The sequence below is a fragment of the Myxocyprinus asiaticus genome, chromosome 9 (assembly GCF_019703515.2).
Source record: "Myxocyprinus asiaticus isolate MX2 ecotype Aquarium Trade chromosome 9, UBuf_Myxa_2, whole genome shotgun sequence".
NCBI classification, from domain to species: Eukaryota; Metazoa; Chordata; class Actinopteri; order Cypriniformes; family Catostomidae; genus Myxocyprinus; species Myxocyprinus asiaticus.
In genome coordinates, this window is record NC_059352.1 from 15,966,363 (window position 1) to 15,981,964 (window position 15,602).

Here is a 15,602-nt window from a genome sequence, read left to right on the forward strand (position 1 = left end):
TAAGTACTAGTATCTACAGTATATAAGACTAGTACATATTATTTTTTATTGACTGCAAACATAATTGAAGTTGCCTTTCAGTTGGCATTTTTGTGAATGGGTGCACTGGGATTGTCTTAAGTCTGCTTTTATGTGTAGGCCGGGCAATGACGTTTGCTAGGCAGTTTCTGCTGAGCGCATCTGCAGGTCGAAGGTCAGGTGTTCCTGGTGTGGTTGTCATTATCGCTGATGAGAAATCAGCTGATGATGTCAGCCAGCCTGCTGCTGCTGTTAGGGCTGATGGTGAGCCACACAAAACCCAACCATACACATTTTCAAACACACACACACACACACACACACACACTCACACACACACACACATATATATTATTGAGGACATCCCACAGATGCAATGGTTTTTTATAGAGGTAATGATTTTACTATATCCTAACCCTCACACTAAACCTAACCTTGACAAAAACCTATTAATATTAGTAGATTTAAAGCAAAACAAAGTTTGACCAATTTATGAGACTTTTTAACTATTAATATCCTTACTAGTCGATTTTTGTCATATTTCACTTTATTATTGAAGACATTGAATATGGCCCTCAGATGTATAGCCAAACCTGTACACAGACAGACACACATGCATATGTTTGTATTGAATCATGATGGAGACTTTCCATTGATGTCTGTTGTTCTTATACTGAGCTATATACACTGTATTGCAAAAAATATTCGCTCACCCATCCAAATAATTGAATTCAGGTGTTCCAATCACTTCCATGGCCACAGATGTTTAAAATGAAGCACCTAGGCATGCAGACTGCTTCTACAAACATTTGTGAAAGAATGGGCCACTCTCAGGAGCTCAGTGAATTCCAGCGTGGTACTGTAATAGGATGCCACCTGTGCAACAAGTCCAGTCGTGAAATTTCCTCGCTACTAAATATTCCACAGTCAACTGTCAGTGGTATTATAACAAAGTGGAAGCGATTGGGAATGACAGCAACCCACGTAAAATGACAGAGCGGGGTCAGCGGATGCTGAGGCGCATAGTGCGCAGAGGTCGCCAACTTTCTGCAGAGTCAATCGCTACAGACCTCCAAAGTTCATGTGGCCTTCAGATTAGCTCAAGAACAGTGCGTAGAGAGCTTCATGGAATGGGTTTCCATGGCCGAGCAGCTGCATCCAAGCCATACATCACCAAGTGCAATGCAAAGCGTCGGATGCAGTGGTGTAAAGCACGCCGCCACTGGACTCTACGGCAGTGGAGATGCGTTCTCTGGAGTGACGAATCACGCTTCTCCATCTGGCAATCTGATGGACGAGTCTGGGTTTGGCGGTTGCCAGGAGAACGGTACTTGTCTGACTGCATTGTGCCAACTGTGAAGTTTGGTGGAGGGGGGATTATGGTGTGGGGTTGTTTTTCAGGAGCTGGGCTTGGCCCCTTAGTTCCAGTGAAAGGAACTCTGAATGCTTCAGCATACCAAGAGATTGGACAATTCCAAGCTCCCAACTTTGTGGGAACAGTTTGGGGATGGCCCCTTCCTGTTCCAACATGACTGCGCACCAGTGCACAAAGCGAGGTCCATAAAGACATGGATGAGCGAGTTTGGTGTGGAAGAACTTGACTAGCCTGCACAGAGTCCTGACCTCAACCCAATAGAGCACCTTTGGGATGAATTAGAGCAAAGACTGTGAGCCAGGCCTTTTCGTCCAACATCAGTGTCTGACCTCACAAATGCGCTTCTGGAAGAATGGTCAAAAATTCCCATAAACACACTCCTAAACCTTGTGGAAAGCCTTCCCAGAAGAGTTGAAGCTGTTACAGCTGCAAAGGGTGGGCCGACGTCATATTAAACCCTATGGATTAAGAATGGGATGTCAATTAAGTTCATATGCGTCTAAAGGCAGATGAGCGAATACTTTTGGCAATATAGTGTATATTTTCTACCCCCTACCTACAGTAAAGTATTATGTATTTATTAAGCTGTTTTCCTTGTAGGGACATTTGGTCACTACAATGTAGGCGACAACAACACACACAGCAAACCATAATGACTGCTGAGTCCCTTGTCCATATTGGTGAGTTAGCACTTTGATATCTTTGTCCCTCAGGTGTGACAGTGTTGGCGGTAGGAATTGGACGTGGAGACCCTGGAGAACTGCGTTTGGCAGTGACTGATGGCAGCACCCAGAATCTGCTCTACGCTCAAGACACAAATCAGCTCTATAGTCTCCACCCTGACTTGGCAGATCTCATCTGTGGCCTTGCACGAGGGACCGTTGTCACGGTCAGATCAAATCCATCTGTCATAAATGTTGTATCACAAATCTTTTTTTATTTTGCTCACTTGACCAGTCAAGCATGTCAGTGTCATGATTATTTTTGTATAGTAGAAGGATTGTGCAGTATATTTTAGAGATATTTCAAACTAAATTGATAGTCTCTTTTGGTGTGAAAAAGTAAACTTGGTATAGAAAAGACTTATTGTGATTGGTTGTCTCTTTTAGACGGGGCCTTGTACGGTTGAATGTCCCAGGGTAAGAGTATATGGAAAAGACACATGACACTCTCGTACACAAACACCTAGACATAATGACACAGAATAAACTGTACAAACACAAAAGCTTGTTAAGTTTGTTTGACCTGTTGTTTTTTTTGTTTTTTATGTTGCAGGGTGCTAAAGGGGAACAGGGACAGAAGGTAAAAAAAAAATCACATATAAGCCAAAATTACCAAATAATAATTTTGATGTTGTGCACAATCCAAGTGCATAATGTTTCTAAAGCCATCATGCAAAGCTATTTAAAGCTCATTTTAAAATAAATCCAAGTCCTTGTATACTTGTTGGCATTGATATTTCCTGTAGTTTTCTCTCAGTACACTCCCCATACAGTAGGTAAGGCAATCTCTTTATTTTCTCAGTTGTTTCACCTATACAGCAAAATAATTAAATGGAGAGCAAATGGAGACTTGCTCTCCAGCCCATTAAATTTTTCTGCTGAGGAAAAAAGCCTAGTAATCTAATAAATGTCCCCTCTAAAGTTTCAGAAGAGATCTCAGTAATGTTACTGCCTGTGCTCAGATTTGTCAAGATACTAAAGTCTGTAAGCAAAAGATTTCTGACATCAGACATTTCAATTTGAACTGAAAAAGTTTTAATACATTTTTTCCAAGACCAAGTCATCTGGGAAATGCTATCCACAATTATTTTATGGCTCTGTACTCTTACTGTCACATTTTAGAAACATCTCTGTCTTCTTCAACATTTAGTAGAGAAAAATGAATGATACTTAAATTAATCATAACTGAGAACTCTTTGAAGTCTCCTGAGCTATAAAATAGTGATCCCCAATAAATAAAATGTTCCTCTTAGTACTCTTTTTTTTCATTTTTTTTATATATATATGTATATATAAATTGTGTGTGTGTAGGGTGAGAGGGGCAGAGATGGAGTGGATGGAAGGAAAGGCGAGCCTGTAAGTTAATCTACACACACAAACCTTTGCTGTGTGTGTTCATCCACACTATTTGATTCATTAATCATTGCTTAGAGGCATTGGCATTGCTTAGAGGTGTTTTTCTTTGTTTAATGCTTTATATCCTCATGAGTAAATGTCTCTCTGCTTCTGTGTGTTTTTTCTTTTTTGTTTGTTAGGGTCGTGATGGTCTACCTGGTCGTGGAGGCACCAGAGGGCCGGAGGGGCCACCAGGTCAACCTGGTAGCAGTCTAGGAGTGAGAGGAGAGAAAGGCGAGAGGGTGAGTAATATTTGCACTTGAACACACTCATTTATATGCAGACACACATAGACATGTTGTCATGCTCTCTCCCTCTCTGTCTCTCTCCATCTCAGGGTTTCCCAGGTCTGGATGGCAGTTCAGGTGTTCCAGGTCGCCCTGGTACACCTGGCGCAGTTGGACTTCCAGTGAGACAACATGAAAATTGTTTTATTATTGTTTACATTTTGAATGAACCCTAATGCTAATTCTGAATTGTATGCAAAACCATACACATAAAACATGCCACAATAATTCAGAAACAGTTGTTAATAGTTTTCTTTAGTGATGATTGGAGAGGTTATATTTTTTTAAATGTCTGATGTGATTCTGTTGTTATAGGGAAGTCAGGGATTACCAGGTGTTAGAGGAGACCCTGTGAGTACTCACTAACCCACACACACACACACACACACACACACAAACTTGTATTAAATGTCTATTTTGTTTCACAGGGAGAACCAGGTATTGCAGGCCCTCAGGGGTTGAAGGGAGAGAAAGGTGAAAGGGTAAGAGCGATTTAAAGGCTCTCGCTGCTCTACAACTGTATTACATTAATATAACAGCATGAGAATCATCCATTTACCACTTAGTTTTTTCATACTCATGGGCAAATTCACTATACAGTTGCACCACGTTTGTGCAGTGTATTTCAGCGCAATAGCTCTTATTCACTAATTTCTTACAATCCAGTTTATCCAGGTGCTAAATGTGCAGGAATAGTGCTACACCATGAGTTTTAAAATGTAAATCATTGCCATTCCAGCATGAACACACATCTTTTCCTGTAAATTATCCTTATTATACTGTAGATTGTGCCTTATTTACATAACTGAGTGTTATTAAACTGGTGCAACTAATGTTGCGCTATTTTTGTTACTTGATTTGAAAAATTCCTTTTTCTTCTGAATTAATTGGTAATAGAACACAGACAGCATGTGCAATTAAACAGCAGCAGGCACAATTAATTCTTCGTGAATTCCCACTTCAGTCTTTTGCTCAAAAAGCTTTAATGGGTTGGTTCACCAGAAATTATAGTTGTATTGCTCGTACTATTCTTCTGACAGGGAGAACCTGGATCTGCTGTGGGAGGAGGGTTACCAGGTCGTAAAGGAGAGCCAGGAATCCCAGGGTTCCCTGTAAGAAACACAAGAAACAACACCTTGCAGCACATTATCTAAAATCTATCATGTCATCAATTAAAGAACAGGATTAATACAGTACATTGCCCATCTCATTCTGTCTCTCCCTTATTTTAGGGCACTCCCGGACGCCTGGGTGTGGATGGGGCAAAAGGAGAGGCAGGTGCACGCGGTCTGCCCGGGCAGGATGGTCGCCCTGGGTTACCAGGGACTCCTGGACTTTCTATTAAGGTCAGTGAATGCATATATGTATTTATGAGTACGAGAATCCATTTGATACCAGAACTCACCAGAAAGGGGCTCACTCACCTGTCTTTAGGTATTGCATGAGGTCAGAGGTCAAAAGAAAAAATGCACAATTGAAAAATCAACCAGACTGCAGTTAATAAATATAACAATACCTATTCATATTATAACTAATGCATTGCTATTCAGGAGCGTCACTGCACTGCGGCTGTAATCTGCAGCACCACAGCAATATAAATGTATATAAGATGAGTTGTGTTGCATTTTCATCGCTCACTCCACACAAAAATATACAGCACAACATGCTGCCCAATTTGCAAACAAATTGTACCATTGGTGCATTTCTTTTTTACTAAATCAGTTAAATGATTGGAAAATAGACTGAATTTAAACAATCATTGTCTGAATCATGCACTGAACAGGTCAGACAACTCACTTCCTCAATGAATTGACTCAAATTATTCACCCATTATTCGCCCACTGCACCACAGGTTTTTCCTTATAAATAGTGTTAAAAATGTACATTTGTAAGCTAAAATCAGTTTACTGATTGATTGTTCAAATGACAACTTAAAGTTAAAGATAGGTATCCGCAAAAGAGTTTCAGAGTTTTGTGGTAATATATAGTATTTAAAAAAAATAAAAAATAAATAAAAACAATATGTTGAAAAAATAATATTGTTATTGTCTAACAAGTTGTTAGGCCCAATTTTGGGATTGTTTTGGGAAGTCTGTGACCTTCACTGGAAAATCAATATCCTGTAGCAAACACTGCTACCTATCATTCTAATGTCACAGTATCACAATTGACAGTTTGATTTCTTATTGAAACCAAGCTGAAGATACAGTACGGTGACATTGCCACTGCTGGCAGTTTTTGCTTGATAGATATGGTTATGCAATATAAATGAATTCACTGTTTGATATTTCAGATGCACCTCAAGCCAGTCATTTAACTGTATGTCTTTGAATTCATTCAATTTAATTCCTTTTCCTGCAGGGTGAGAAAGGCAGCCCTGGAGAGAGGGTGAGTCTATAGAAATGCAATTAATTTTAAATGATCATTTCTTGGGAATTGTAGTCCAAAGCTGTAATTGGTTATTTGTGCATGCAGAGAGGCAAGTACTGTTTCAGAAAAGAGGCCTGTGTTGTTTATGGATTCAGTAAGTGCAGTAAACGGATGCATTGTGAGAACTCTCTGATGGCAAAATACCATCTGTAATGACAGTCTGTCATATTTCTTAAATATAAACTTACTCCCCTGTTTTATTTCTGAGTAACAGGGTCCTCCTGGAGTGGGCAGCGGGGTGGCAGCTAAGGGAGATGCTGGTGAACCTGTTAGTGTCTCCATGCCTCCATTATTCATGATGAAGTGTGAATCGAAATGGATGTTAACGTGTGTGTGCATGTATGAATGCTGCTACAAACTGGATATGTGTGTACTTGAACGTGTGTTTTTGACTTTTACTTTATTGCATGCACTTAATGGTGTGTGTGTGTGTGTGTGTGTGTGTGTGTGTGTGTGTGTTTGTAGGGAAGCCCTGGACCGCCTGGTCCGCAGGGCCCACGAGGACTGACTGGACCAAAAGGAACCAAAGGAGAACTAGTATGTTTTTGTTGGCATTGCTTGTCAACTAGTTTGTGTGCATGTTTTGCAAAATGTAGACAGTGAGATCAGTTAGTTCACCCCAAAATGAATCTTCTATCATCATTTACTAATTTACCCTCATGTTGTTCCAAAATGGTATAACTTTTTTTTTCTTTTGTTGAACACAAAAGGAGATGATAGGCAGAATGTTACCCTCAGCCACTATTCACTTTCTTTGTATGGAAACAAGATGCAATGAAAGTGCATGGTGTGTGTGTGTAATTGTGTAACCAATTTGCAGGGAGAAAGTTCTGAGGGTAAACCAGGACTCCCAGGAAAGACTGGAGACCCTGGTGATCGGGTATGACACTCTTTGACTTTTATATCTCATACAAACTCTCACTCTCTTCCACATCCTTATCTCACTCGCATTCATATTCATCCACATCCACATTATTTATGTATTTCTGTTTTAGGGTCCCCGGGGACCTCCTGGTGAAATCGGGAGTAAGGTAAAGACAGAAGTCTGTCTATGACTTTGGTTCATGTCATTAAGGTACAATGAAGTAAACTGGATGCAAAATCTACAAATTAGTTGATGGAAGTTTTGTGACTTTGTTTCTTCAGGGTGACCGAGGACAGGCTGGAGCAACTGGAGCAGATGGAGCCAAGGTGAGTCTGTATCTGCTGTATGTATCTGTGATGTATCTATAAGTATGTATCTAAGAGCCTCTGAAGCATCTCTATATAAATATGTCTAGATTTGTATCACATCCCTTGTGCTGTTATGCTCTTCAGTGCTCTTGAGACTTCACTATGAATTTGTAAACACATTTAAAGATGCACACAAAGTAAGCCCTCATTAAAAAGGTTTACGCATAAAGAAACAAATAATGCTTTTCACACATATCATAACAGTCATGTACACTCACATGAAATGAAGACTGTAGTCAGTTGCCTAAAATAATACGTTTTATTCTGCAATTCAGTTTGGTGACCTTAGTCGAGCAGAAATGGCACATTTCACTTTTAAGGCATTCACACCTATATTGTAGGTATCAGTATAAAGCCTTAGACAACTTAGATGAATAAGAGCAAGCAAAACATAAACAAAAACTAGCTGTTAACAATGATTGTAAAAACTATTTTTGATTAAAGTTTGCATGAAAGCAACTATTTAAATTAAATTTTATTTGATTCTTTGTCATGCTTTTTAGGGAGATAGAGGCCCAGCTGGTCCAACAGGAGACAAGGTGAGCACTTTTTAAGCTACACAATCCATATGTATTTTTATTAAAGAGCTGTATTCTGTATTGTTATTAAAGAGCTGTGGGCAATGCTGTGCTTGTTTATATTCTAGGGTGATAAGGGTTCACCAGGCCCCCCTGGACTTCAAGGACTCAGGGTGAGTGGCAGCACAAGCCATGATAAACCTGTGAAAATGCATGAGTGTACATGCATGTTGTAAATTATTTATATGTGCCCCCAGGGTTTGCCAGGCAGCAACGGTCTTCCTGGAGAGAAGGTAAGTTAAGATGTCAGCTCAGCAAACAGCACTATCTTCAGATATATTTTTCCCTTAATTTTCTGCTTGTATTCTTTATTTATGTCTTTATTTTTTTTTTGTTTGCGAAAGGGTGCTGAGGGTGCAAAAGGGGAACCAGGAGCCGGTGTAAGTTCAGACTTTCAAGGCTTTGAATTCATATGGGCTACAGTATGTTCACACAGCAGTGTTTGAGATTGACAACCTAACAAGTGTAACTCACAAATTCTCTTCTTCAAACAGCACCTTACAGAAGTAGTTTGAATGCTGTCTGTTTGAAAGGAATAGTCAAAGTCAAGCCTTTTTCTATTCTGGCAAAAGTCAAAAATAAAGGCTGCAACCATACTCACGGTGACTTAATTAACTTTCAAATATGGTGACTTTTATTACCACAAGTCCTATCGAAATTGACAAAACATTAAATGAGTGGAGTCAAGATGCGAGTTCCACCGTCATATATTAGAGTATACAGTGCAACATTTGAGTCATGTGCAGACCACAAAACAGATGGGAGCAGCACCAGTGGAAGACAGCTTTTTAATCTAAAACAATCAGATGACAAACAGCTTTTATCTCTGTTTTTAGCACTCTTAAACAGGACTGACAACCATATTCTATGCTGTGTGAACAAAGCCATTTCATTAATTTAAGTCTGTATAATTCATTTATCATTAATTATAATTGTCCTCTTGATAAGGAAGTTGTTCACTTTGCTTTTTATGAACAGGGTCCAGGTTCGTTAGGGAAGAAAGGAGAGCAGGTATGACTTTTAGTGCAGTGCAGACTCTGTTTGTAGGACAGTTTCATTCACAGCTTGCCATTTAAACTCTCATTTTCTCTTCTTTTAGGGTGTAAGGGGCTTTCTAGGTCCTGATGGTCCTAAAGGTGATAAAGGAGAATCAGGTCCAAAAGGGGAAAAGGTGAGTTTTGTGAATGAATGAGGGAGAGCTGAAGGGTGTCCCTCAGGGAAACATTCTGGTAGTGAGTAAATATTAGGATGAAATTTACATTTGACACTTGTGTCTAATCTTGAGTTTGCGTAGAGATTATCACATGGACTTGGAAAAAAAAAAAAAAACTACTCAGAAATTTTCCAAAGGATTTATAAGATCAGTTTCAAGCCAATACTTCAATTATGGAAACTTTTGCATGGTTGACCCATTGCAATCTGCCCTGTAGGGTACACCTGGAGCAGGAGAACCTGGCCAACCTGGAACTAAAGGAGACCAGGGGAATCGGGTTTGTTTGTCTTCACGATACAATAGATGTGAATTTCCAGCATGAAATACTAGTGCTTGCAAGGCAGCAAAGCAATAGTGTTAAAGTTTAACGCAAGCTTAGGTTTTAAGCTTTGCTTAGTTTAAATGAAATGCAGAATCAGCTGCTTGTGCAGCTGTCAAAACACCTAGCACACATCTTGTTTTTTGTCGACTGTGCACAAGAATCAACACAACACTGTCTTTGTAGTGTAAAAAGGTAGAGTGTAACAATTCAATTTGCAAGTAAATACAAGAAATAAGACCAATAACACATCAGTATGCAATTTTACAATGACTTTCATTGTGGTCTGAACAAGTCAATGAGAGATTTTTACATTTTAATCTTAAATTTCTTTAGAAATAATAAAGTCTTATTAATAGCACACGTAAGGCTGAAATTTACAAAACAGTTTGAATAGGGACTAAATATCAAGTGTTTCGAGCTAAATTAATTTCAGAAAATTGTAGAGAAGAAAAAGTTAGAGGAATGTTAATGCAGTGTTGAAAGCACTGAAATTAGTGGCTCAGCAAATTCTTCAAATCAGATTTATTTTGTCAGAATCAACTAAAGTTCTGTTACTGTCAAAAAGATGCTGTGGTAGAGGTTGATAAAAGCTTTGCAGAAGCAGTACCTACCTACATACAGTATATTGCCCTCATTCTAATATTAACGAAGAAACACACTGAATTCATCAATAGCTGTTTGTTTATTCAAACAGGGTCTGCCTGGATTATCTGGAAAACCTGGTGCAAAGGTAAAGGGCAGCCTTAAACTCTTTCACTGCGATGACTGCAGTGCATATGTTTATGCAAATTACTCAGCATTACCCTGAATAGGTTGTCATGCATTGCATCGTCTCTTATTTCTGTGCGACTATAGGGCAGTCAAGGTGACACAGGAGAGAGAGGGGAAGCGGGCAGTCCTGGTTCACAAGGGCCCATGGGGCCCAGAGGGAAAGATGTGAGAATCTGCACAGTGCCCAGTATATATACATTAACATACACACATACACGCTGCATACAATGGACTCTATATTGTTTGCTGACTGCTGCTTCAAACAACTGAACAGCTTTCTGTAACACTAACTTTTTATGTGGGGATTAAGTGTATCTTGATTCTTTTCCCTCAGTGTATTGTTCTGCTCACTATTCCTGTCTTTTTTTGCCCTATCACTAATCTATGACAGAAAATATTGTTAATGAGTATTTACTGTGGTGATTGTTTAACGTCCTTCTTGTTTTTTTCTAACATCTCACAGAAGTAATACTGTAAGGTAATAAGTCATCTCCGTCTCAGCTTTTTATTCATCACTGTCTTAAAACATCTATACTTATGTACTCTTGTATACACTCACCCAAATCTACGTGAACCTGCTATATGGAATTGTATTTTCATTCATTTTAGATTTTCAGTATGATTATTTTTAATGAAAAAGGTGTAGAAATCTTTTTTAATCATTTAACATCTGTAAGATTTTATAATTTAAAAAAGTCTGATCTATTGTTTTGTTACTTTAGGGACTGAAAGGAGACAAAGGAGAGGATGGCATTCCAGTAAGATTATTTTTTTCTGCGTGAGACCCTGTGTCCTAACCAGACGTGATGCAACAAGTTTCCAGCGACAAGCAATTTGTCTGTCAACACAGAATGTGAAACTTTAGGGACACAGTCACAACCAGTCAGAAGATATTTGATGTTTAATGTACAGTTATGAGTAATGATGCACATTATTCACAGTGGGCAAAGCTGTTCAGCGTGATGTCTGATTAGGATACAGTGTGAGTGTGTGTTTGTGTTTTTTTATTGGTATGTAGTGTTATTTTTTGTCTTTCAGGGAGAGCCAGGGTTGTCTGGTAAATCAGGGGAGAGAGGTCTAAGAGTGAGTACTAGGAGACAGTTGGCAAAACACTGATGTGTTCTATTATCTGATTAATGTGTGTTCTAGTTCAGCCACATCCTAATAGTGGACCTTTAATATTTAAGGGACTGCCAGGTCAAGCAGGTCAGCCTGGGCCAAAAGGAGACACAGGTGATCCAGGGGAAGATGGACGAAATGTAAGAATGTGGCTGCCTAAATGTATTAGAACAGAATATAGGCCTGGTCACACTAAGACAGATGTGACTCAAGGACACAAAAGTATCAAATATGTCTCTAAAAACATTTGGATTCCTGAGTGAAACAAATTGCGCTGTGGTCATTTACATGTATTAATGGAAAATACAACATTACACCACAACATAGGAATATTTATTGAAACTTGGTGTGAAAAGGCCTATGACTTCCGTATATACATTTAAAAGAATACCATTTACAGAAACTACATTTTTAGAGCATATTACCTTCACTGTCTGACTGGAGATATTTCTATACTGCAGTTTAACCATTTAATGTGAACAATTGCTGCCTCGTTCAGTTTCCTTCCATTATCTGCATGGATTTTTATTATGAGGTCAGTTTTTTGTTTGGTCATGTGATCAGTGCTCTGTTCTGTGTAGGGCATCCCAGGGGCCACTGGATCAAGAGGACCAAAGGGAGAGCAGGTGAAAGATCCAAAACTTATATTACATGCTTGGACTTCCATGTATACAGTACACATATATTCATCTAACAACCTTCATTGGATAATTATAGGGAATACAAGGTCCCCCTGGGCCGCCTGGAGATGTGGTATGTTTTTAAATCCTTCTTATTTCTCTGTATTTTTTTTTTCGACATCTCTATACCCTGCTTCATATAACAAAGCAGCTTGTTTTTTTAATCTTTTGAATTTGTTCTTTGTTTTAGGTAACAGGAGAGAAACAACTGAAAGGTGACAGAGGAGAAAAGGTACAGTAAAATGATTATAGCGCTTAAAGGGATCTTGTGATGAGAAACTGTTCCTTGATCTTTTGAAATCTAAGAATTTGATATGCTGTGAAAGCATACTGTAACGATAAAAAACTCAAACATTTTCTCCTTAGTCCAAAAAAATTAATAAACAAAGTTTTTGAAATTAAACTTGTTTATGCTCATTTCACATGTGAAAACAGTGTTTGCTTATAAGTCCTGAAGGCGCAGCAGCAAAGAAAATGGCCAATTTAATTCTAAGGGTCAGAGAGAGAGGGTAGAAATAGTCAGAAAAAATTTAATTATGTCTTAAATTATAAATAAAATTAGCATTAGTAAAACCTGGATGATAAGGCCCCTTTAAATCTTGAAATCACACAGATCCTGTTTTAATTTGCCACTTGTCGTTTTGTCAATATGATATACTCCTGTTCTAAAACCAGGGAGAGGCAGGTGACCCAGGGGAGCATGGGGCTAAAGGTCAGAAGGGTGAACCAGGAGCATCAGGCCCTGCAGGACCAAGCGTAAGTCAACGAGGAGCTCACACATTTCATGTGATCTAGAACAGTGGTTCTCAACCTTTTTGAATCCAAGGCCCCCCATTGTGGGAGAAATATTCGAAGGCCCCCCATGTAGGCCATTAGCTATTTATATTATAAGATATATCTATTATAAGATCTTTCCTCTTATACTTCTACTGTAATGATGGCAAAGTTTGTTTTTCAAAGTTTTTTAATTAAAAAAACTACTAGCCTCAAGAGATTAAAAAAATTAATCATACATTTTGTGATTTCAGAAATATCTAGAACTGTATATTCTTCATAAAAAGCAAGCTGTTGAAGGGAGTTGTTACATTTTAAGAATTTTCAGTAAATAGAATTATAATAATTATATAAAAATTATAATAATCTACTTAAATTGTTGTAATTTTTTTATTTTTATTAAATATTATAGTAACAAGAAACACACACACACACACACACACACACACACACATATATGTGTGTATATATATATATATATATATATATATATATATATATATATATATATATATATATATATAATATATATTATATATATATATATATATATATACACACAACATTTAAACCCCACAACCACCACTCACTTGGATCTTTGTTCATTTTAAAAATCAGACTGATCTGGGCTTGTGTCATGGTTGGAGGAAGCTTTCTATTCTTTAATGATTCAGTATAAATGTCTAACAAAAGGGGAGCCAGTTCTGTAGCATAGGATCTAAAATTTCTGCGGCAAAACCATCTGGCCCCGGAGCCTTGCCAGTAGGTAGGGACTTAATTACCTCGTCAAGCTCCTCCAAGGTTATCTCAGAATCAAGAGTGTTTTTTTCCTCAGTCTTCAGTTTAGGAAGATCTAATGGTTCCACAAAGTTTCTAATATCTTCATCAGTAGACGAAGACGTGAAACTATAAAGATCAAGATAGAACTCTTTAAAGGCATTATTAATATCAATGGCAGAGGTAAAAATTTCACCACCAGCAGATTTCACTGAGGGAATGATAGAAAGAGACTCTCTCTGCTTTATATATCTAGCCAAAAGCTTCCCTGCTTTGTCCCCCGACTCGAAGTTTGACTGTCTTGCCCTGAATAACCAAAACTCCACTTTCTGCGACAAAATAGTATTATATCTGTATTTCAATCGGGTCAATTCTCTGAGGCCATCAGATGACATACGGCGCTTCAGTTCTGCCTCTGCACTTTTAATATTTCCTTCCAACTCCATGAGTTCTCGTGCTTTGGATTTTTTGATGAATGAGGCATACTGTATGATCCGACCCCTAAGAACCACCTTAAGTGCCTCCCAAGCCACGCCCACAGAGGATACCATATTGATTTCAGTCTTTAACATTTGTTGGAAATCAGGATTTTGCAAAAGGGATACATTAAGGCACCAAATATATGATTTCTTTTTCTCTATATGTGGCAACACCTCTAAACTCACCAGAGCATGATCTGAGACTAAAATGTTTCCAACTGAGGAATCAACAACAGATGAAATGAGGGATTTGGATATATAAAAAAAATCTATTCTAGAATAAATCTTATGGACTGATGAAAAAATGTATAGACTCTACCAGATGGGTTCAAAAGTCTCCAAATATCTGTAAGACCAAGAATTTTACACATCCTGTGAAGCATCAATTTTGCTGTAGGGGGCTTACACACTTTTGCTTCACTATGATCAAGGACTGAAGATTAAAGTCCCCTCCCAAAATTATATCATGAGGGGTGCCAGCGGCTTGCAACATCCCTTCAAGATCTATAAAAAAAGCCCTGATCATCAGCATTAGGTGCGTAAATATTAGCCAAAATCAAACTCTGCCCCTGAATTTCTGCTAAAACAATAATGACTCTTCCTAATTTATCATTAAACTGTTTGAGACATTTGAATTGTAAATGTTTATTTACCAATATAATGACTCTCTTGCTCTTACTTGAGCCAACACTAAAGAAAACATGTCCACCCCATATCTTCCTAAATTTTTCAGCTTCCTGCGGGGAAAGATGTGTTTCTTGAAGAAACACTATATCATATTTCTTACGTTTAAGAAAATAAATAACCTTCCTTCTTTTTATGGAGTGCCCCAACCCATTCACATTCCATATGGAGAGATATTGTACACTCATATTAACATTTCACATTTTTATATAATAGAAAAAATAAATTGTGTGCCAAAGACAAAATTATGAAGATCACATTTCAACATTAATGCAACAGTAAAACCCCGAATTTCCCCCCGAACAAAACAAACAGAAAAAAGAAAAACGTGCGCATTAACCCCGCGCACGACAGTGCCAACCGGCGTCCATCCCTCTAAACTCAAAGAGTCCATGTACGCCTACGAGAGCACCCGCGACAACTTTGCCATCGGATTGCTCAATTTTGCTTCACAAATTTGTAAGGCAAAATTACATAACATCAAATATTTTGTAAAACAAACCCCAGCCAATAGGCAGAATAAACACAAAGAACGTGTAGACTCATTCACAGAACTGTCTCGAAGGTGTGTTCCTTCACAAAACAAATTCCAGCCGATATAAAGCCGTTCAGTTTCCTTGGTCAGACAAACGAATCTTCAGTGAGCCAGCTGATGAGTGCAGCAGATGATGTAATCATTCCAATGTCCCACGAAAATACTCCACAAATCATACTCCAGCCAACAGGAGGCATATGCACAAGGAAC

At 38.4% G+C, this 15,602-nt stretch overlaps 1 protein-coding gene across 8 annotated transcripts in view; it reads left to right on the plus strand.

The window, feature by feature from the left end:
- The window catches only part of LOC127446129 (collagen alpha-1(VII) chain-like), a 93,859-nt gene that overhangs the window by 25,873 nt on the left and 52,384 nt on the right, over positions 1 to 15,602 (plus strand). For all 8 annotated transcript variants that reach the window (XR_007898148.1, XR_007898147.1, XR_007898149.1 and 5 more), the window contains 33 exons: positions 139 to 282; positions 2,107 to 2,282; positions 2,503 to 2,532; positions 2,669 to 2,695; positions 3,427 to 3,471; positions 3,651 to 3,752; positions 3,848 to 3,919; positions 4,113 to 4,148; positions 4,226 to 4,279; positions 4,838 to 4,909; positions 5,030 to 5,143; positions 6,159 to 6,185; positions 6,442 to 6,495; positions 6,693 to 6,764; positions 7,048 to 7,107; positions 7,223 to 7,258; positions 7,374 to 7,418; positions 7,964 to 7,999; positions 8,107 to 8,151; positions 8,236 to 8,271; positions 8,383 to 8,418; positions 9,017 to 9,049; positions 9,138 to 9,209; positions 9,469 to 9,528; positions 10,268 to 10,303; positions 10,429 to 10,509; positions 11,067 to 11,102; positions 11,383 to 11,427; positions 11,532 to 11,603; positions 12,045 to 12,089; positions 12,181 to 12,216; positions 12,334 to 12,375; positions 12,819 to 12,899. Coding sequence is in view for 2 of the 8 variants with exons in the window: in XM_051706802.1 (XP_051562762.1) it covers positions 139 to 282; positions 2,107 to 2,282; positions 2,503 to 2,532; positions 2,669 to 2,695; positions 3,427 to 3,471; positions 3,651 to 3,752; positions 3,848 to 3,919; positions 4,113 to 4,148; positions 4,226 to 4,279; positions 4,838 to 4,909; positions 5,030 to 5,143; positions 6,159 to 6,185; positions 6,442 to 6,495; positions 6,693 to 6,764; positions 7,048 to 7,107; positions 7,223 to 7,258; positions 7,374 to 7,418; positions 7,964 to 7,999; positions 8,107 to 8,151; positions 8,236 to 8,271; positions 8,383 to 8,418; positions 9,017 to 9,049; positions 9,138 to 9,209; positions 9,469 to 9,528; positions 10,268 to 10,303; positions 10,429 to 10,509; positions 11,067 to 11,102; positions 11,383 to 11,427; positions 11,532 to 11,603; positions 12,045 to 12,089; positions 12,181 to 12,216; positions 12,334 to 12,375; positions 12,819 to 12,899 (1,958 nt within the window). In the remaining 6 variants the exon portion in view is untranslated. The remainder of the gene's footprint in view (positions 1 to 138; positions 283 to 2,106; positions 2,283 to 2,502; positions 2,533 to 2,668; positions 2,696 to 3,426; positions 3,472 to 3,650; positions 3,753 to 3,847; positions 3,920 to 4,112; positions 4,149 to 4,225; positions 4,280 to 4,837; positions 4,910 to 5,029; positions 5,144 to 6,158; positions 6,186 to 6,441; positions 6,496 to 6,692; positions 6,765 to 7,047; positions 7,108 to 7,222; positions 7,259 to 7,373; positions 7,419 to 7,963; positions 8,000 to 8,106; positions 8,152 to 8,235; positions 8,272 to 8,382; positions 8,419 to 9,016; positions 9,050 to 9,137; positions 9,210 to 9,468; positions 9,529 to 10,267; positions 10,304 to 10,428; positions 10,510 to 11,066; positions 11,103 to 11,382; positions 11,428 to 11,531; positions 11,604 to 12,044; positions 12,090 to 12,180; positions 12,217 to 12,333; positions 12,376 to 12,818; positions 12,900 to 15,602) is intronic.